Source organism: Crocuta crocuta, unplaced genomic scaffold (assembly GCF_008692635.1).
Source record: "Crocuta crocuta isolate KB4526 unplaced genomic scaffold, BGI_CrCroc_1.0 scaffold64, whole genome shotgun sequence".
NCBI classification, from domain to species: domain Eukaryota; kingdom Metazoa; phylum Chordata; class Mammalia; order Carnivora; family Hyaenidae; genus Crocuta; species Crocuta crocuta.
This window is the reverse complement of record NW_027530640.1, coordinates 15,008,995-15,030,461: the sequence shown is the minus strand read 5'-3', so window position 1 is coordinate 15,030,461 and position 21,467 is coordinate 15,008,995. Positions and strand designations below refer to the sequence as shown.

The 21,467-nt window shown below is 46.0% G+C and overlaps 1 protein-coding gene and 1 non-coding gene across 6 annotated transcripts in view; both read right to left on the bottom strand.

The window, feature by feature from the left end:
- Positions 1–645: 645 nt before the first annotated feature.
- Positions 646–21,467, bottom strand: part of ARHGAP26 (Rho GTPase activating protein 26) — a 423,871-nt gene continuing 403,049 nt past the window's right edge. The window contains exons 21-24 of one of the 5 annotated variants that reach the window (XM_077768850.1): positions 21,239–21,349; positions 21,074–21,103; positions 15,281–15,372; positions 646–6,592 (exon numbers count right to left, since the gene is read on the bottom strand). In XM_077768850.1, the coding sequence (XP_077624976.1) occupies positions 6,504–6,592; positions 15,281–15,372; positions 21,074–21,103; positions 21,239–21,349 (322 nt within the window). In that variant the 3' untranslated portion in view covers positions 646–6,503. Of the gene's footprint in view, positions 6,593–15,280; positions 15,373–21,073; positions 21,350–21,467 lie in introns of all 5 variants that reach the window. The other 4 variants (XM_077768849.1, XM_077768851.1, XM_077768852.1 and 1 more) reach the window with 4 other exon arrangements.
- LOC144235411 (U1 spliceosomal RNA) lies at positions 14,321–14,484 on the bottom strand. The gene has a single exon (XR_013336197.1). It is a non-coding gene; the product is annotated as a U1 spliceosomal RNA (small nuclear RNA).

The following is a 21,467-nucleotide window of genomic DNA, read 5'->3' as shown; positions in this document are numbered from 1 at the left end:
TAAACAAATGATTTACAAGCCTGTGGGACACACCCAGCTGTGTGGTGGGGCGGTCTGCTCTGTGACTCTTTGATTAGCCCACGTTGTGTTAATGAACTTCCACCAAAGAGTTGATGAGAAAATCAAATCCATGAGGAATAAAAACAATGACGTCTTCCAGGAGGTAAAGTCAGAAAGTGGAGGGGTACCTGGGTGGAGGGGTACCTGAGTGGCTCAGTCGAGTAAGCGTCCGGCTCTTGGTTTCGGCTCAGGTTCATGAGTTCGAGCCCTGCATCGGGCTCCACACTGGCTGTGCAGAGCCTGCTTGGGATTCTCTTTCTCTTCCTCTCTCTGCCCCTCCCTTGTTTGTGTTCTCTCTCTCTCTCAAAATAAATAAATAAAAATTTAAAAAATGTTAAGTGGAATATGACTTGTGGGGCTTAATTGTTTAACGTGCTTAATAGTTCCTCAAGTTTACTAGCATTAGACCTTTTCTAAAGGAAATCAAAGCTCCCAGAGCAGGTCAAAAATCAGCAGTGTAGCTATTACTAGGAAACCACAGGAGCCCAGACCTGGGATCTGTGAGCATGTCTTTACGTTCTTACTTGAAGAAACATAAAAATACTTATCATGCCAAAACTTTATCAGAAACTCAAGAAACAAACATGCCACCAAATGGAAAAGTCATTTAATTCAAAAATCATACTTCCGCTCGTTTCATAAGGATTGTCACATAAACCAAGCAAATGAAAGAAAGCCAAGTTTCAGAGGCCACTCGACAGAAACTGTATTGTCTTTATAGATAGGCTTAGTGATGCAAAAGCACATTGTTCAAAAAGCCTCAACACGGCAAGACTATTATTACTAATGACAGGGAACAAGTTCTAGTCTAGTCACAAATTACTTTTTAATTACGGAATTGGATTTTATACACCAGTCAATATTCAATACTGAACTGAAGTTTAAAACAGTGCATTATTTATGGTTTTAAAAAAATTTAAAGTGCCATTTTTACGTACTTTATTGATATTATATCACACAGCACTTTGCAGTATACTCAAAGGTAGCCTAAATTAGGAGTTAAACATGCAAATAGTTTCTTCTCCAAAATATGGACAAAATGTCTTTTAGAGTGCTTGTGAGCGCTAGCCTAGTATTAGCTACTACAGGTTTAGGAGTCTGATCTGTTTTTCAACACGACTTTTAATACATGACTAAGGAATATAGCTGTCCATAGTAACCATTTGATAAATACAAAGTTTTAAAATGGCACTTAATTTACATCTTTTGTCCTTTTGATAGTCAACAGCCTGCCGTTTCTCTAATTCCCAACTTCTAACTCTTAAAGGCTGCAAAGGTTCAGCAAATGCCAGCTTGTGTGCATCTCCAGAGAAGAGTCTGTATCTTCGCCTTTGTAGATGTGTGCTTTATGTACACATACACAAACACGTACTGATACACAGATGCTTTAGAATCAACAGATGAACCTCATTTCACAGGCACAAGGTTGACCCTGGCATCTGGATACCCAAGGCAGCTGCCTGTAGGTGTCTGTCGGGACAACTTTGTAGAAATGGACAGAGAACACCTTGACCTCTCCAGGACCTCTCTGGGTAAATGTGACATTTTGATTATCAGTACTCTGGTTCTGACTGGGCTCAAGAGAATTTTCATATAATACTAATTGCTCTTCTTCTAGGAGTCTGGGACCATGCCACGCTTTCACTCCCTACAGTATCCCACCTTGAAAGATGTTCCCATCTTGTAGTGTCCTGGAAAACTTTTGTAAAAATATTAGCTGCGCACTTTCTCTGTGATGTGTTTTTCCCTATTACCAACTATATTTCTTGTAAAAATAATCCTAAGTTCTTCAATGTGGTTCACCTTTCTCTTTCTCTCTGCTTCCGGCACTACTGCACATCCAATACCTTTGCCCCCCAAGAACACAAGGGCTTCCATGGGGAGACTACATTTTAGCAAGGACTGGCGGCTCTGAAGGACACCTGGATTCTCTACATGGTCTCTCCCTGTGCTTTGGGAAGTTCTTTAGCTAGACAAGTACTGTAGGCGGCGAAAGGAGAAAGGCTAATTATTACTTGTTGGAGTCTTGTCTCAGGCGTGCTGGAGGACAGCACAAGGTTCCTTGCTCTGCTGTTGTCATTCTGATGCTACAATTACAGAGAAGAGGTTCAGCACCCAGCAGATCAGCTTGGCTGCCAAACGCATTTGAACACAGGATACATTTTTTAAACACCAGTAAAGGGTGTGTGAGAGGACGCCAGTTGACTTAAAAGACAACACGGGGCAGGGTTGTCTAGGTAACTGATGACTGTCAAGTTCGCCAGAAGAGGACAGATCACTCTGGAGACGGAATACCCAGGACATTCATTTTTAAGTCAGGTGGCTACTGGGTTTCGTCAATGGTGGTGACCTCCTTGGGTAATATGATTGCTCATGGGTAATATGATTGCTCATCAAACATTTTGTACTAGAGCACATCGTGGGTACCATGGCGACCACCGCTATACCTGGGACTCCTGTGTTTATAAAACTACTGGCCCAGACTTGGTTTTGGCAACAGAAGCCAGAGAATGAAAGGTGCCAGCAAATAGTCATGAAGAGGGGATCAAATTACCTTGAGCCAATTACTTCTGTCTCCCTACCCTTCAACCATGGATGCTTTTGCAGTCTCTGTAGTCAAGACGGAACTTCTGGAGAGACTGGAGTTGCTGCTGTCGGGAGACACAGCTCATAGAAGGACGTTCCTCTGAGCTATGGGAATGCACACACATCCCTAGAGTCCTGGAAGTGCCTGATATGATCTTGTCACTATCGTGGCTCTGTCCTGGTAATGCCAATCTACCAATACTTGATTGATTCTTTTCTTTCTCTGTGCCTCTCCATCCAAAAAAAGCACTCAGCAAAAGGAGATGAACTAGAATTACACTGAAGGAGACAGTTTGGTCTGGCAGAGGTAAACACATAATGGCTGTAGAAGTATTAAAACACTAAGCTAAAAACTGGTTCCAATTATAGGATACTAGAGAAGGCTGTGCTATACAGGGTCCATCCCTATACAACGATTTTTAAAAAGAGAAGAGAGTATCATCAGTCTTGAGCAAGAATTTACTTGCTTAGGGGCAGGGATGTGAAACTAGTTCTTTCACAGCATGGCATTCTGGAGCTATGGAGTTCTTTGAGTGCCCAGAGGAGTGACAGACTGATCATAATGCCCAAGAAAAGATTCAGGCTCTGTATGCATGATCCCAGGGCCTTACAAAACAAACACAAGGCTCCTCAGAAAGCTCAGGGATCTTGATCCATAGTCCTCCATTCTGATTTCTAGTTCACTTTTCTCATTCTGCCCTGAAGTTCCCTATTCAAGCAGAATGACGGGTGGGGGGCCTAGCGGGGAGAGAAGGTAAAATCTATTTTTGGTCTTCAAATTCCTTCCCTGTTTGTTGGCTCATATTCTGAAAAGGTCTGTCCAGTTCTGCAGCCAACGGGGAGGAGGAGAGCCTGGCTGGGGAAAGGATGCTGGGCAGCCATCTGTCACAGGCCCAGCATGGGCCCAGAAAAAGTAGGAAGGGGTCTACCTGAATGTGCAGGCTGACAGCAGCTCCATTCTCCTCTGGTTCAAATCAGGGCCAACTGAGGAGGGACGGACAAGCTTCTGGGCGGTCAAGCTGGGGCCAAGTGTCGACAGCTATGCCTTAGCAAGAAGCTCCCCAAATCAGGGCCTCGGCCTCTTGCTCCCCTGTAGTAGCTCTAGCTAAGGTTCCAGTGTGGCAGGTGACCACGTAAAATGTCCAATGTGTTAAACACAGTATGTTGAGCTCTTTCCATTTAGAGTGCACGGTGGTACAGATTAGGCTTGCTCCCTCAGGCCCAACTGAACAGGTGCCTGAGCTGTTCGAGGTCTGTGGGGAGTATGTGCAGCCACTGTGCGTGTTCTCTTTCTTCTCGGGTGTGTAGTGAGAGCTTTCCTGGGTCCTCTCTTGGTCTTATCCAGTCTCAGTGCCTATTCCCTGATTCAGGGGTCATGTCTCGCTCGTGGCGAGGGGAGGTTCTGTGCCACAGTGGTGTAAATCCTTGAGCTGATGAACTAAATCACCGTTTTAAATTGAAGCCCATCTCTACAGCTGTAATGGCACAACCCCTATCCCTCTGTGGAGTTTTCCTCTTGCTTGGGGGTTGCAGGAAACTTGAGATGAACAGGAAGGGAAGTATTTAGGGGAAGGGAAAGCAGCAGTGTACTGAGGACCCAAGATCCTAAGAAGCCAGTTTTTCCTAGGACTTAGACACACACACACAACATTTACAAAATAGCTCAGCCTCATGTATACAGCCCTGGAAGATGCGCGGAGGAGTCAGATATAAGGAGCACACAACTATCTCATTACCATCTGTCCTGACATCTTGGAGTACCAAGAAATACACCTGAGAAGAAACACAGAAAAACAAAATCTAACTCGGAGCCCCACCTATGTGAATCCTGAGCTGCTTCTTACTACTGAGCAAGAGTTCTTTGAAACATTCATTGCCTGAAAATGCTCTTTCTTTCTCGAAATTCAAAGAAAAGCTCAAAAACACATCTGCATAAAGAAGACTAAATACCCACAGTACGTCATGCCCACCAACCAGAGCCAGCAGAGAGCGTGCAGAAATGTTTTCTCCTTTCTCAAGGCCAGAGGGGGCGATGACCTTGCCTCTTTTCAACCTCACCTCCTCTTTCTCCCTCATACACACACCTGTTCAATAATCAGAGCTTAAACGTGTGGAGTAACTAGCTTCAAGAATATCAAATATAAAACTTTGCCATATAATATTTCAAATCACTCTATTTACAAGTCTTTTTTTTTCTTTTTAAAGTAAAAGATACAGTAATTCAACACAATTCAAGTTTTTCTCTTCTTCTTTAACTTCTCTAAAGAGGAATTCCAGAAGTGGCAAACACTCTGGAGCAATGCTGCCATTCCGAGGGGCTCCTGGGGAGTGTGGTGGTCCATCAGTTTGGAGGCTGTGTGCCCAGAGTCACCTCGGCGAGGACATTCGAATGTGGAAGATACTGGGAACTCTGTTCTTTGAAGGTCAAGTGAATGTGACATGTCCAGGCCCAACTTTCTCTCCCCAGGTAGTCTTCCAGAAGAGCCGGCCCCTTCTGGACCAGGAAATTCTCTTTCTCAGAAGGTACCCAATCTGCCTTCCGTGCCTCAACTCTGTGGTGACCTCCTGAATTATGATGGCTTGCGCTATGAATCTTGTGCCTCTAAAGTCTGAGAAGCAATTCCCTTTTTCTGAGTGGCAGTGAACACGTATGTCCTTTAAACCCACAGGCCATAGAGTTAGCTCCAGAATCACCCCTGAAAGCCACCAGGGCACCAGGGCTCAGCAGCCCAGGGCACTGCCATGTCAACGAGGGGCTCCAGGCAGGCAAGGGCATGGGAAGGGCGATGGGACCAGGACACCATGGAAGGAATGAGTTAAAGGGAGGACGTTACCTATGGGGAAGCAGCACATTGCCCCCTGGAAAGCATGGAAGAACAGAAATATTAAGCCTTTATGTAATTTAATCTCAAGAGGTTACTAGAGTTTGCTCCAAATATATCCTGATGCTGCTGAAATTCATCAGAAAGGGAACAGTTTCCAGCTGCCATTCTGTCTGCCCCAAGCAGACCACTCATTCCTTGACCTTCTGCTTCAGGTTGTTGGAAAACCACTCAGACAATGACCAGAGAGCAGGGAGAAAAAAAAAAAACGTCATGCAAAAAGTGTTATTTTTTTTGGTTTGGTTTCAGAGTAGGTTGGGTTGCCGTGGTTACGAGGTGATGGCAGCCGTCGGTGGCAGCGAAGTTCCTAGCCTGGGAGGGGGAACGTGGGGTGTGTGTGTTCCCTTGCACGAGAGGACTGAGCTGCATTCTGCTGAGGCTTGGCCAAGGCTGCCTGGAGATGGTGAGAGATTGCATCTTGTGTAAACAGTGCCGTAACCCCTGTCCCTCGTGCATTCGCACAGACAGACCCAGCTGCCTGTAGCACTGTGGGTCTCAAGTATCTGGAGGTGGGGTAAGAGAGTGTCTACTGTAAACAGAAGCAACAAGTCTCAGAGCCAATGCCCAGGCCTGTCAGACTGAAGCTACACTGCATGCTCTTGAGGACAACTTACATCTTTCTTACTTCCTGTCTCCGAAGGTTGGGGGTTTGGATGACTGCTGAAACAAAATAAATGCTCCCTACGAAGGGCGCTAAAGGAAAGAAACGGTTTTGCCAGCCACTCTCGTGGTTATCAAAAGCAAATGGTCTCCACGGCTGATTGCCTTCTGTTCTTCGCAGTATCACCGCATGCCAGCGGCCATGGTCATGGGGATGGGTGACTCCAGAGTTCACAGAAACATTTGCGTTGACAGATAGTAACCGAGTCAGTCACCCTGCATTTCTCAGTGGCAAAGAGAAACGGCCTACAGCACTGGGATCAGCGGTTGTCATGGATACCATGGAAAGCTCAGCAGGTCTGCGGGGGCCCACGGTTAGAGGAACTCCACGTAGTTCTCAGGGATGAGGCCAGTCTTTCCGTTCAGAGTCCCTTCCAACCAGCCAGGCTCCTGAGACGGATGAACTGTACAGGAAGAGGGGAGAGAGAGCGAGAAGAAAAGACGTTATAGACAGGGGAGGCAGCGTGTGTGTTGTGTGTGTGTGTGTGTGAGAGAGAGAGAGAGAGAGAGAGAATAAATGAGAGCATATGATGTTACATGTTTCTATGACTTGATTCGACTAGGGGTTCTTAACTCCTTGTGGGACATAAGCGGTCCAATAAAGGTTATTCTCAAAGTTCTTGTAACAAAAACGGGAAACAGACATGGACATTCAAAATTCTGCATAAAAGTTTTGGGAGTTTCACAGACTTTCTGAAGTTGTTGGCTTAAACTATAAAGAGGTGATAGATTTTTACTTTTGAGGTTAGAAGTCAGTTACGGTGTTCCATCCATAAATTTATCTGACCATCCATCCTTCGGTCCATCCATCCACATGCCCATCTACCTACCCAGTAATGCCTATATATACTGAGTGGAGTGTCCATGGAGGAATGCTAAGAAGTAGTTTTTCAAGTATGCATTTTACTAATATAATTATTCATTTTACTTTGCTTTGCTTTAAATCATTACCCTCTGCTTCTAACCTTCTTGCAAATCCCCCCACCTTTTTTTTTTTTTTGGCAATCTATAGCTTTTGAATTTTTCTCCCTCCTACATACAAGACTCAGGCTGTCTTCTTCCTCTTTCTCTTATGACTTTCAAAATTTCTCTTTGATTTTTCAATATCCAAAAAAATATACACCCATATCTGTGATATCACAATCCATCTTCACGGAGACTACTGTGAAGCTGCAAAGATTACATAAAATCCAAGTGAGCCTGCAAAGTTCAAAAGCAGGAAGAAAGAGAGAAGGAACTATGGGACCTGGAGATGGTATGGGCACGGTGTTCAAGCTTGTGAACTGGCAATATATAAATCGCTCTTAACAGGAAAGGCAGTGCATTTGCTCTTAATGTATTAGGAAAACTCCAATTTTCTGAGATTGTTTGTAAAGAATGAATTTTCCCCTATTCCCTTCCCAGCTAATTAAGCTACTTCCTGCGCTTGTTTTAGAAAAGTATTTCCGCCCCCATTGCTACTACATAACTCTAGTTTCAGTTTGTAGGCAATGAAGCAAGAACAGAAACCAAAGGAAACAAGAGCGAGCAGCAAAAGGACACACATTGAGGCTTCAGGAAGGTCAATGTCAATGAAATCTTGAATGCTTCTTCAGGAAAAGATAAAGTCAAACATCTATTAGTTAGCCTCGAAAATGCTTGCATAATTTCCTATCAGTAGGCTTCAGGAATAAACCAAAAATAAGAACGGTACTTTGGATTCATGACATTCACACAAGGAGGAATCTGGAAGAGAAGAGCCATGAAAGAATACAACACAACTTAACAGCAACCTGGTCTTTCCAATGATGAAGCTCTCCCAGCCCATCCCTAAGATACTAGCACCCAAACGCCATTGCCTTCTGCCCATCCATCCAGCTGAGAATGTTAAGATCACTTGAATTTTTGTACCTCTAAAGGGATTATAATAAAACTCCCTCTAGTGCCAGGAGCCAAAATGGAGAAAACATTCCACAGAGAGCCAGAATTTGTCAATAGCGGATCCTGTGTCATCTGACCAGTCATTTGGATGAGTCGACAAGGAAGGCTCTCCTCTGGTCACGCCTTGCTGAAGGCCTGATCTCAATACCCACTGAATCTTTGGAACACCTCAAATGTTCAGAACCAAAACAAGCAAACAACAAACAAACTCGCTCCCCAAAAGAAATGACCTAGAAAGAACAACTGAACAACCAACCAACCAACTAAAATAAAAACAAACAAAAAAAGACCCCTCCTACTTTAGAGCAAAGCTCCTAGTTGAATTGTTACTCCAATGGATACAGCAAGTCCCTCTCTTTCAGACATTCTCCCTTCCTGGCCAGCTGTTCAAACACAGCTCAGGTGCTGAGGTGCTAACATCTACAAACATTAAAAATGGCACTTGCAGAGTAAGGGAAGAATGAGAGGGGACAAAGGAGGCCTCTCCAAATCCAAGAACAAGAGCTAGGACAGAGGACAAGGCAGCCTTCAGGTCAGAATGCTGACTCACCGGGGGCTTCAAGCTGGGTTTATTAAGGCCTGGGCCCACCACGTGCATCTGAATCACCTGCATGCTTATTAAAAATGGGCCGCATGGCACATCAGTTAAAAGAGAATCTCTAGGAGTGAAGCCCAGGGATTTTTTTTTTTTTTTTGATGTAGGCTTCATGCCCAGTGCAGGGCTCCAACTCATGACCCTGAGATCAAGACCTGAGATGAGATCAAAAGTTGGACACTTAACTGACTGAAGCACTCAGGTGCCCCCAGGGATCTACATGTTTAACATAATCACAGAAAGGTAAGGGTTATGACTTTTCTGTGCCAAAATGCCTCTGTAACGAGGGTGGTACTAAGAAAATGCAAATTCTCACTTACTGATGGAGGAGGGGAGGCAACATCAGATGCCCTTTCCCCTGCTGTTGTCTTCTGTTTCCTTTCCTTCCACTTCCCAACTCAGCTAAGTCCTACCTCCTTCATAAATCCCGGCAGAGAATGCAGTCTACCTGTTCCTTCTTTTCTCCTAACTCCTGGAATGCTCGTAGTACATTCCACACATTATTCATGGATCCTACTAATGCTGTTCATATGTTAAGTTAGGCTTTGCTTCTTTTACTAGTTTTTTAGGACATTTTGGTCTGTACTGTATTACTCAATATTCTTCAATGACTCCCCTCTGACTGGTCAATTAGGATAGCAGCTAACAACTAGAAATAATGACTGGGAAGCAGCCAGTGGCTCGTAGGTTTAGATTTATATCAATGTTTTTGATCTTAAAGATCCTAGCTTGCATCTTACCATCCATATTTTACAAACGAAAAACTTAAGGCTCAGAAAGGCAAATTAATTTGTGCAAGATCACAATGGTGAAACAAGAATTTGGACGCAGTTTATTTGACTCTAGGGACCAAGCCCATTATGCTTCTATTCAACCAGAGAATGTGATATTCGAGGATAACAATGGTACATACACAGATAACACATACATATGTACGTGGCAAGTGGTGGGCCTTTTGCTAAGTGCTTTGCCTGCGTCTTCTACTTGCAACTTCTGAATGACTATGGACTTAGTTCTGCTATTATCCTCATTTTATTGATAAGAAACTGAGGCTTGGAGAGGTTAAGCATCGTGCCCCCAAAATGCGCAGCTGGCAGATGATGGAGCTGGATGTGAACCTGGGATCTCTGAGCCCCGAGTCTGTGGTCTAACCACCACCCCTCTGGGCGAGCTCAATGTTTAGGACATCACCACTGTTCAGATGCACATGTGGAGCTGACCTGAGCCAACATCCAACCCTCTGAAATGCACCCGTGTCCAACATGCTCTATAAACACACGAAGTGTTGCAGCGAGCCAGCCCGGCAGCTCTCCAGCCTGGCAAGCACATGATATAAGCTGCTGCTGGTACGGATATGCTTCCTGCCAGCCACTCTCAGCTTCGTCCGTCTATGCTCCGTACACCCCTGTAAACATAACTCATGCTCTCTCCTTTCCTTGCCTCACTGTGGAAAAGGAACAAGCATGTGACCAAACATGTGACCAAGATCTCTAATGGCTGGCTGTCCTGAAGGGAACAAGCACTGGCTGAAAGAGGCATAGACCCCTGTGTAGGTGAATGTATTTACTCATGTTAACAAGTGTTTATTAAGCACCTACCCCAAGCACCTGCTCTCAGACAGGGGCAATGGATCAATAAATAAGCACATCATTTTACGCACTGATAAAGGAGGAGAAAGAGACTGGAAGGAGCTCAAAAAGCTAAGACCCAAATGATCTAAAGGAGCTGGCCAGGCAGGGGCAATGCAGGTGCAAATGCCCTAAGGAGGGGGAAAGCCTGCTATCATTTCAGAATGGTGGTCTGTGTTTTTTTCTCAAAGAGCCAGATTATAAATGTGTGTCTCTACTCAATTCTGCAGTTGTAGCACCATGGATAACATGTAGACAAAAAGACATGGGGTAGCTGCGTTCCAACAAAACCGTATTTACAAAAATAGCCAGTGGGCTAGATTTGAGTAGTGGATCATAGTTTGCTGACCCTAGTTGAGAACACAGGGAAGGCATGTGACGCTGCGGCGTATGGAGTGAGGAAGGGAAGGTCTGGGGTTGGGGGGTGGCAGGAACAAAAAGGGGGAAGAGTGGACAAGAGAAGATTATGCAGGTGGCTGGTGCAAGCACCTGGGTGTCAGGTGGAGGCAGCTTGGGACTGTGTTTGGATCTGTCAGTAAAGATGGCAGGGGAGTCCAAAAGATTCCCCTGAGGACCTTCCCCTGTGACCCCACTGGTAGAGCAGCTCACGACCCCCTGGGAGGATGTTCTCTATCTCGGAAGGAAACCCAGGGCAACCCAGAATGGGCTTTGCACTCAGGCTGGGCCCTGCATCTCCGGAATAAATGGATCCAGCCCATTTCAAATCTTGGTCCAAGTATCCCAGGAACCCAATTTTAGTGAATGACATGTGAATTTTCCAGGTATCACTAATCACGTTGCACAAAATGACTAATGTTCCTGGGAACACGAGTTATTTCTCTTTCCAGTTACTATCTGAGGTGCTCTTGGTGAAAGGGGCTATTTCCCAGTAGGCTGGCAATGGCTGACAGTGGAGCTCTTTCCAAGTATCGCACATCCATTCCCCACTGCACAAAGTCCAAGAGCTGACCGAACAGCCACCTCACATTCGCAGCACAGGCCCCTGGGATCCAAAGGCCTGGAGATTAATTATTATGAAACAATAGACTTTCCCCTCAGGGTGCCCCTCCTACTTCCCCCTCCTCATTCCTTCTTCTTGACACTGAAAAAGATGACACACACAGAAGTTCCCTACACCTGTCATTAGGAAACTTCCCTCCGATTGGTCTGATGATTTAATCTGACAGCTACAGAGCATCCAACTTAAACAGCTCTTACCTGAAGTCTCCAGCAAGAAATTACCAAGAGACAAACCAAGAGAAGTGGTCCCTGCCGAACATGCTAACCGTTTTTTCTTCCCTTATGCCCAACTTTTCCTATGGGGGTGAAGGAAGGGGGATGATGAGGTATATGCAGCAGTTTCTAAAAATCAGACATAATAAATATTACCAGCCAGATCACTTTTAAAAGTCAGTTCACACTTTGTCAGATCCTTGTTTGACTGCAGCTCAATCAACAATGAGAGGGTTTTCTCTGAGGTTTAATTTTGCCTTTTGCTTTTCAGGGAATTTAAAAGGGCCTTGCTGTTTAAAAACGAACCAATGTCAGTGACTTCTGTTATGACTCCCGGAGACCACAGAAAGGCTTGGTTGAGGCCTCTGACTCATTAAACCAACCTTCTTTCCTGTCCTCCTTTATCATCATAGGATTTATGATGATGACCAAGTTGTGTGTTGTGAGCATTCCTAGCACCTACCAGACAGAGCACCTTGCAGGGAAGGAGAGGATTTGGCAGTTAAAAACCACCTGGGTTCCTTCTCCTTTCTTTTTGGATAGGTGCTGAAGCTCCAAAAAGAGACTTGAAAATGGAGGCAGGTGGAAAGGTGACATGGTGCAACGCATTTGTAAAAACACTCCGGCAGCTCCTTAAGCTATTAAACTAAGTTACTGTGTGACCCAGCCGGTCCCTCCCCCACCAAGGTCTGTCAACCAGAGGACAGCCAACACAGGTCTTCACAAAGATCTGTACACAAATGTTTACAGCTGCACTACTCCCAACAGCCGAAGAGTAGAAATAATCGAAATGCTATCAACTGACAAATGGATAAATAAAATGTGTTCTATCCACACAAGAGAAGATTACTCAGCAGTAAAGTGGGAGGAAATCCTGATGCATCCTACAACAGGGATGAGCCTTGAAAATACTATGCTGGGTGAAAGCAGCCAGTGACAAAGACCACATTCTGTATAATTCCATTTATGTGAAATATACAGAGCAGGCAAATTGATAATGACAGCAAGCAGCTGAGTGGTTCCCTGGGCTAAACGGGCAGCACTGGGGGTGTGCGGAGCATGACTGCAAAAGGCACAGGGATTCTTTTGGGGGTGATGAAGATACTCTGGAATTAGTCGTAATGGCTGCACGACTCCGAATATACTAAAAAACCATGGAATTGCACATTTTAAATGGGTAAATTATATGGTATGTGGATACCTCAATAAAGTTGTTTGAAAAGAAATGCAAGGAGGCTGTAGTCAAGAAAAGGAGTCACAAACAAGATGCACACGCATACACATACCTTTTGAGAGTTTAAGCCAATTCTGCTCCTGAGATCAGATAGGAACAGGGCAGTCCCTTGCCCACAGGGGCAGTGAACTGGGGTTTAGAGGACAGACTTTAAATTCTGATTCACCTGGAAACATGGGTATCTCTCAAATCCTACTCCTCCACAGGTAGAGCCCCTCCCCTGCTAACAGAGGAGGACACAGGAGCCCTTGCACACAGTCTGCTCTGGTTTGTCTGCCTTGAAAGCTGTGTCATGTGATGCCTGGGCTGTGACTCCACCACAGGGGCCTATGCGGGCTGGGCACACACGTCAATGACGTGGCTTTGGACAGCCTTCAGGGGACCTGCTTCATCTCAGGTTGGCCACAGCCGGCCTGATCACTCCGGGTGCCAACAGGAGAGGCAGCTGGGCAGGCTGTTGGCATGCTTTGCTATGTAAGGCCCCTAATGAAAGTTAAAGGAGCAAAGGTTTAATTAAGGACAGTGCTTTTGGGGCTTGGAGAACCATAAAGGAGGACGTGGGCCCAGCAGGCCACATACAGTTAAGAGCTTGCCCTGTCTCTGCTGGCTCAGAAGGTCCAGGTGTGACCTGGTGCTCTGTGGCCTAATTCCCACTCGGTGTCCCCATGCCTAATTACTACCTGTGCCACGGTGAGTGCAGGGGCCAGGCACATAGAGGGGCAGTCCCTTCGCATGTGAATGCAGTCAAGGTGTCATACCTACTGCCCCACCAAGAGCCAGGCCTGGGTCACGTCGGGGAGAAAGGTACAAGCGTCACTGTGAACTATCAGAACATCAGGCTCTTTACCTAAGATGGGCGTAATGGTGACCTTCATCATGATAGTAATAGCAATGAATGCTCAATGTGTGTTGAGTACTAAATACATAATGTGCACCATAGCACTTTTCCCTCCCAGCCCTCTGTTACCCTGGTACGACAGAGGACAGAACTGAGGCACAGAGAGGCTGTCACCACTTGAGGTCACACACGAACAAGCCAGGACTTGCGCTCTGATGGCCTGAATCTAGAGCTTAGGCTCTCTAGCGCTACATGGGGGCCTTGGCTGCCCTGTATTTCTAGGTCTCAGGCAGGTGGCAGGAGATGTGATCTAGGCCAACGCGGGGCACTCAGCCCTGAGGAGAGTGCTTGGGCAACCTGCACTCAGCCTTGCTCAGGAAATTTGCCACCACCCCACCTGAGGTCAAGAAGACATGTTTGTTCACTTCCTGAAATCAGGCAGCTGCTTTGGGTTCCTCCTTTGGGCAAAACAAACAAATTCTTTCACCCAAGGATCCAGAAAGATGAACCCCAAAGGAGAGGTTCATCTGGCAAGACTCTCAACCATAACAGAGACTCAGGCTTTTCCCCAGAATCATGATTTTTCTCTTAGGTAAATGGTTATGACAAGTTACAACATCAATACTCATTTTAAAAAAATACTGCCTTTTTCTTTCTTTCTCTCTTTTCTTATTTTTTTTTTTTCAGGGTAAAGCTCAAACACAGTCCCCCACTACCACAAATTATGCAGTTGAGTTTCCCACATGTGGGGAAATCACAGGGATCAGCACATCCGGAGTGCAACGGATAAGCCTCGCCCTGGGAAAATTACCTTCATGATCATGGTATCTCCCCTGCTAGGTAAGTATTGCCTTTTTCCTTTTTTAGGGAGGAAAACAAACAAAAAGAAGAAGGAAAAGGTACATCAAGTACATACTAGTTCCCAGTTCTACGGTGCAAGGGCCACACATTCAGTTTCACACCAGGGCACCTGAGCAGGACAGCTGGCAGTGTGCAGGGAGATGTGACTAGGGAGTCTACTCTACACTTCCGGACAGGTCAGGGGAGGGGAGGCAGGCCTGCAGTGGGGCTCAGTGACACGGAGCTTGCCCATGTTATCTCGGAGATGAGCCTCACCTCCTGTGGAGGGTGAATGCCACTGAGCCCAACAGGAAATTCTGTACCGCAGTCTCCACCCTGAGCTGACCACTTGTAAGATCCCTGTTCTCAGCTCTGTTACCTCTTACCCTCTGTCCAGACCCCAGACTCTCAAAGTCACTGCCAAGTTGCTGGGCTGAGTCCTGTGCAGGTACAATCCACTTTTAATGTCCGAAACACTTCCGTGAGGCTGCCTCTGTCAAAGTGAAGGCTTCGGTACGCTGTCCTCTCTGGACAATGCCCCCGGAAGTCATGCTGCTTCTCGCTCATTTTGGGAAGAGACCCCAGCATGTGCACACGGACACACACGGACACACACAGAAACACACACACACACACACACACACACACACACACATACACACACCCTTCTTTTCGTCTCATCCATTCAAGTGAGGCTGTCCTTTTTTTTATTTTTTTAGGTAGGAATTCTGAAAAATGCAGTTATTTATTTGCTTCTCACACCTCCACCCCGCCCATATCTGTGCAAGGGGATGAGAAACTCACCATTGTCAAAGACGGTGCCTGCTGTGAACGAGAGTTCTGAGTCATGTTCAGCTTTGCAGGCATATAAGGCTTTTGCCTTCCGGAACGGTGTGCTGTGTGAAAACAGGAGTTTATTTAGCAGTATTTTTAAACCTTCTGAAAGCCCCAGATATTTAATCTCTCTTCTTCCCCTTCCCTGCAAGCCACCTAGTTGTCTCTTGCGGCAATAGCCCGACAAGGCAGCCAGATGGCAAAACATGAGGTGGCAGAGTTGCAAAGGTCACCAGAGAAAAGAGAATTATTCAGAGAAAAGCCATATGCCCTGAGAAACCACACGCCTTGTGGGGTCACTTCTGAGCCACATTAAAACTCTGCCTAAGTTGTCAGGACACCTGGATGGTGCGAATGCAGGTTGGGACCCGTGTTTGGAGCAGGAGGAGTTTGGGAAGAGGGTGGTGGGGAAAGGGCTTCCTCGTGGCTCCGGAGAACACTCCCAAAAGGCCTTGGTGAAAATGGGCAATGCTCCGTGAGTCAAAAAGGAGAGATTCTAACAAAGCCACATTTTGGCTCTAGGCCATGGGCTGACATTGGCTCTCCCAGATGTTACTTCTTTCTCTCCTTGGGCTGGTGGAGCAGGATTCCAGAGGAGGAACTCCCCGACCCCCGGGGTAGGGCAGAGAACAGACAAGGGGTGTGTGTGTGAGCAGTTACGTGAACGTGTGTGAGGAGTGTGGGGAGGAAGACAGGGGAGGGAACATGACATATATATGTGCATCCAAGTCACTGGGAAGCTTTTCACAAATGCAGATTATCCGGCTTCTATCCCAACCTGCAGATATAAATACAGGCAACGTTATTTTTGAAAAGCTCTCCAAGTGACTCAAGTGTGCGACCCAGGCTGAGAACCACGGTCCCAGAACAGGGTTTGGCAAACTCATGCTGGAAATGACCTAGCGGTCAATATTCCTGTCTCTGTGGGCTATATGGTCTCTGCTGCAATTACTCAGCTTTGCCTTGTGTTATAAAAGCAGCCAGAGACAACATGTAAATGAATTCATAGGGCTGTGTTCCATCAAAACTTTACTTAGAAAAAAACAGGTGGTATGCCAGACTGGAATGAAGGGCCACAGATTTCTAATATGCATTCTGAAGAGTAAATATTAAGAACTGGTAAATCCTATTACCACCTATCAATTTTTGCTTTGATGTCCAATAGTGCCAAATGATCAATGGCCCTTTCAAGGGTACTAAGACAAATGACACTTAACAGTCAAAAGCTGGCTCTTTATTTGCCACAAGTAATCTCTTCTACCTCTAAGACCTCAGAGGAACCACATTTAGGGGCCCCAGGGCAGAATAACAAAAGAACAAGAAGGTCCTCTGGGTTCAACAACTCTTCCAGGGATGTGCTATTTACTTTAGCTACATTTGACTGACAGAAAGCCTCCAGGAGTCAGTGGAACTAAACACCCTGGGGCATACTGATTTATAGTGGCCAAATGAGATTTAGGTAAGAAAGGGCTGGTCTCAGGCAAGCCCAGACACAATCCAATGGGTCTTGGGTCATTATGGAATTATTATTTCTGAGTCACCAAATCCATCTTCCCTTTGGAAAAGAGAAGCCATGGATGAATGGACACCTAGAGTAGGGCCAGGCATCTAGAACTTCTAGTCTTGGCTCTGTGAAAATGGAAGGAGATAGCTTAAAATTAAGGTCTATTGTGCCCGAGGATCAGAATAAATGAGTATCCAGAATTTGTTGCTAGGCACCATTGACCGTTCTTCTCGCTGGCCTTCAAGTGGCCAAGAGATGATGTCCAGGTGGGAGAAAATTGGGAAATTTAGATTAAAGGGAGTGGATCTGAAGGAAGAGCCATGGTAATTCTTTAGTTTCAACCAGAAAACAGCTCTTCTGGGATAATTGTCGTTAAAATCAGAACAGAGTTTGGACAAGGGACATATTCTGTGACCTAACTGAACCAGGTATGCCTATTGCCAGCAAGGGCCAAACATCCATTGTGCAACTTTCCATAGAGAAGAAAAATGTTTGTTTTTTGTTTTTGAGGGAGTGGGAACTGAGACGAGGAGTTGCCTGGTTATAAAAAGTGATAAAACAGCCCAAACCCCATACTGCCAGGGAAGGAGAGCCCGTGAAGTGGAAGGAAAATCCAGCCGACATTAGCCAGGGTCACTGTCCCTTAAGGATAGGGCCACAGCAGGTGGGTGAAGAAGAGAGACTGGGGGCAAGAAAATCAAAGGTGAGGGAAAGATCATGTGAGGCAAGGCTCCTTCAGCTGGATTTTCATAGAGGTTACTCATTAACTTCATTAAATAAAGGGAATGGGACGAAATGGGCAAGCCAGGGAAGCCAAGTGGGATAATCTGGCAGGAAGAGAGCCAAAGGAATGGTCTCAGGTGCTGAAGAGTATCATTCAAAAGGAGTAATTTTCCACTAATGTTAGGCTTTGGGAATTGAGTAAAGTGACAATAAAATAACCCATTAAAAATAAAAACAAAGATCAGGAAAAGGCCTTGCTTTTTTCTGAGATTGACAGGTGACTGACCATTTAGGAGAGGGTCTTTTCCCCTGAGACCTCCTCCCACTGCTGTTCCCCGGGATGAGGCCACCAAATAAAGTTTAAGACACCTAGTTAAAGAAGAATTTCAAATCAGTGAGAAATGCTCTTTTTAGTGTAAGTATATCTCAAAAAGTACACGGGGCATACTTCTAGTAAGAAAGAGCATTTGCTGTTTATCTACAATTCAAATGTAACTGGAGAGTATGTGCTTTCATTTTCTTTGCAAAACATGTGCTAAATTTGGCATCTCTATTGGGGGGAACTTATCTTTTTAAAAGTTGGTCAGCCCAACTCATCCAGTGTTCTATGCCGTATTTGCTCTCAAAAGCAGTTTGCTTTAGGTAGAGTTCCTACCAAAACAGATCCAGTTGGCAGGAGGCTGTGTTTGTAGGCTTTGGCTCTGACTAAAAAAATAGAAAAATGCCCACCAAGCACCTTTGGCTCTCTAGCTCCCCGTTCCCTGCGGGGCGTCTCAACACTGGACACAGAGAGCCCGGGGTGCCTTCAGCTGCTCCTGCAACAGCGCCCTTCAGACCTCAGCTGGCCTTCAAGGGCATGAACAAGTCTGGAACCTTCTGCTAGTTCATTTTTAATTTTCGCCTCTGAGCATGGCACAAGGCCAGGAAAGCACTCAGAGGAGCTTCCCTCAAATGCCCTTGCAAACCCTGCAAAATGACAACCCACTCTCCATCAGGTGACACTACAGGGAGGTGGGACCAGCCAGACTGGCAGGAAGCAGTAGCTTGATCATTTAGGCACAACTGCCAGAGGCTACTGTGTAAGTGGAAGTTATGGTTTAGGTACGGGGAGATTCTCTATGGGTGACAGGAAAGGGAAGGGTGAAGGGAACAGGCTGCCAGTACCCTTCCTCGGCTGTGCTGTCAAAGGCCTCTTCCTTCCTGAGCTTGAATTTACAAGCACAACAAATGCTTGGGAGCGGGGAAAGGGAGCCACTTCCAGAGGAGACATTAAGTAGAAGTTCATGGGTCCATTTATTAAGTCTAATTAAGCAGTTATTTTCCAGGGGAAGGAAATCTGAAGCTTCACACTATGGAAGTGGAGGTGGGCAAAAGGCCCCAATGGACCGGAACAATAGGTGTATGCCCCCATCTCTTGGCATACATATATGGTGATGGTAACTAGGGGATTTTAGCCCCGTTGGCTAGTTCTGATGGTTTAGCGCCTACGAGGGTCTCTATCTGTGTTCCCCTAGGCACACACACTTAGCTTGGTGCCAGTCAGTTCCAAGCCCTCGTCAGCCTCTCCTCTTTCAAAATGGAAGCTTCCTCAAGTGCTGTGGAATAGGACTGTCCAGACGGTGCTACTTCAGTGATGGCCAGGGTGGGCAGGGCTGAATAACCATGACCCCAAACACATCATGGTAACAGATCCTACTGCCACTGTACTCTGCCAATCTTGAAACACTTTGGGAGATGGAGAGTGGTAACTAAAGAAATCTTCCTGAAAATATGTTGGGTGATGGAAGGGAGTACAGAGGGAGACATACTCGCTGTTCCCTAAAACTCAGAGACACAAAAAGTGAACAGTCTCAAAGCACAGAATTTGTTCACTTTTTTAGCTGAATGAGTCTACCATCCTGAGTCCCCCAGCCCATTCTGTTTAAGGGACCAATGTTTTGAAGATTTTACTCCCCTTTGATCAAAACGAAGGAAGCACATTCTCCTAGTGACCAGGCCTCTCTTATGAGTGGGGAGGCATATAGGAAGGTGACTGCCTCACGTCTCTGTAGTTTGCTCTGGTTCAGGTCTTCAAGGAGCAATCAGCCATCCAACCAGAAAGGTTAGATCCGTGCCATATCTCGTGTCCTAGAAAGTTAACGTCTCCCCAAGCGCCCAGAATATGTCTAAGAAATAATGAGGAAATAACTTGAGTGTCAGGAAAATATGATCTGAATTTTAACCTTATTCCCAGGGTGAGGATCAAAGAGTTTATGGAAAAGCTATCCTTCCCAACTGCCAGTGCAAAGCTAGAGAGAAAACCAAACAGAGCAGGCCAGGCTCCGGGGCTGGGAGTTGCATGAAACCTTAGGTTTGGGGGAACCCGTACGTTTGGAGGAAAGAGTGCTGGGCTGAGGACAAGAAGTCCTGAATTCTGCATGGGCACTCATCCAGTCATGTGACTATGTAGTCACCTCTCTGTGCCTCAGTTTTCTTTCTCTGTGAGAGGGTTCAGGCCATTTCTCCTCACGTTCTCACATGGGGATAGCATGAAGTAATAGACTGGAAAGCACGTGGCAGAAAATCAAGTAATATATACATCTGTATATATAAACAGCATGGGTTTCCTTTTTTTTTTTTTTTTTTAAGTGAGACTAAGTGTTGTAAATTATTGAAGCCCTCTCTGCTGGACCCACCCCTCCAGGACAAAAACAGCCATGAGAAAAAGATAAATGAGAAAATACTCCCAAGGTTCCAAATGCTTATGATGTTCTGTAAGTGGGCTCTACGTTTTGGTTGTCTGAGACCAGAGCCTGAGTTTGAGAGAGATAGAGGTGTAGATCTACCTGTCAGAGAGATTCTCCAGGATGTTTATTCATTAATTCTGTTTGTGGATTTAAATAGCTTCTTTTCTCTAAAGAAATAAGTGTGGGCATTCTCAAACCAGGAGAAAGGAACTAGATCAATCGTGAGAAAGAGGTGCTGCCTCTTCCCATGAGCACTAAGGGTCCATGAGGCATGGAGAGCCAAGCAGGTTGGGAGCACACAGAGGGCAAGGAGGCAGCCATAACGATTTAAAGAGAAATCGCCTCCCATCTCCATCTTTTATTGCGTGTTACATTTGTCTCTCCCACTTCTCTGGTCTCAGCAGCTAGGTGTCGCTGGTTATGGCCAATGGTCCAACCCCACAAATAAAAGCTGCCTGATGCTACCCAATAAAAATAAGGGAAGAAAAGGCCAGGACGTGCATCAACACTGTTCCCTCTGATATTATCTTGTACCAAAGCACAGAGAGCCCATGATTCTGAGAACAATCCAAACAGGAGCCCATTCAGGAGGCACTCTTTCCCCAAACTCCAGGCATCACGGATTAATTCAGAAACTGGAGGAAGGGTTCAGAAAGGCGTGGAAAATGCCATGCTGGTTCATGCACATGGTCCCTCCCAGCTTCAGTCTCTCAGGCTGGAATCACAGGAGGGCAGAGGCTAGCCCCCACCCATTGTCCCTGACCGGCTTTGGATAAACAGGAATGAATTGGTCATCATCCGTGATTTTACCTGGAGTCTTCGCAAACCGCTTCTTCTGGCCTGTCAAAAAGCAAGTGCAGGTTTGGATGGCGGGGAACAAAGTTGACGAGGAGGCTGAACACTGCATGAAGAGAGGACCAAGCCAATGAGAGAACAACGGCAGCAACAGAAAACCAAACAAACCCTGCAACAGACCTGATGGGGGATGAGTCGCTGGACGTGGATGAGGTGGGCATAGGGCTGGATGGCGCCGAGAACATGGGCCAAGATGGCGAGAGGGGTGAAGTTGGGCTTGGATTCGGGGGGCTGCAAGACAGAACAACCAGAAAACTCGTCAGCACACAGGGAAACCACAATGGGAGCACGAGGTTCATGGGAGGCCAAATGATGGGGAGCTGGAGCAGACGAGGGGCACTGAAGGCCA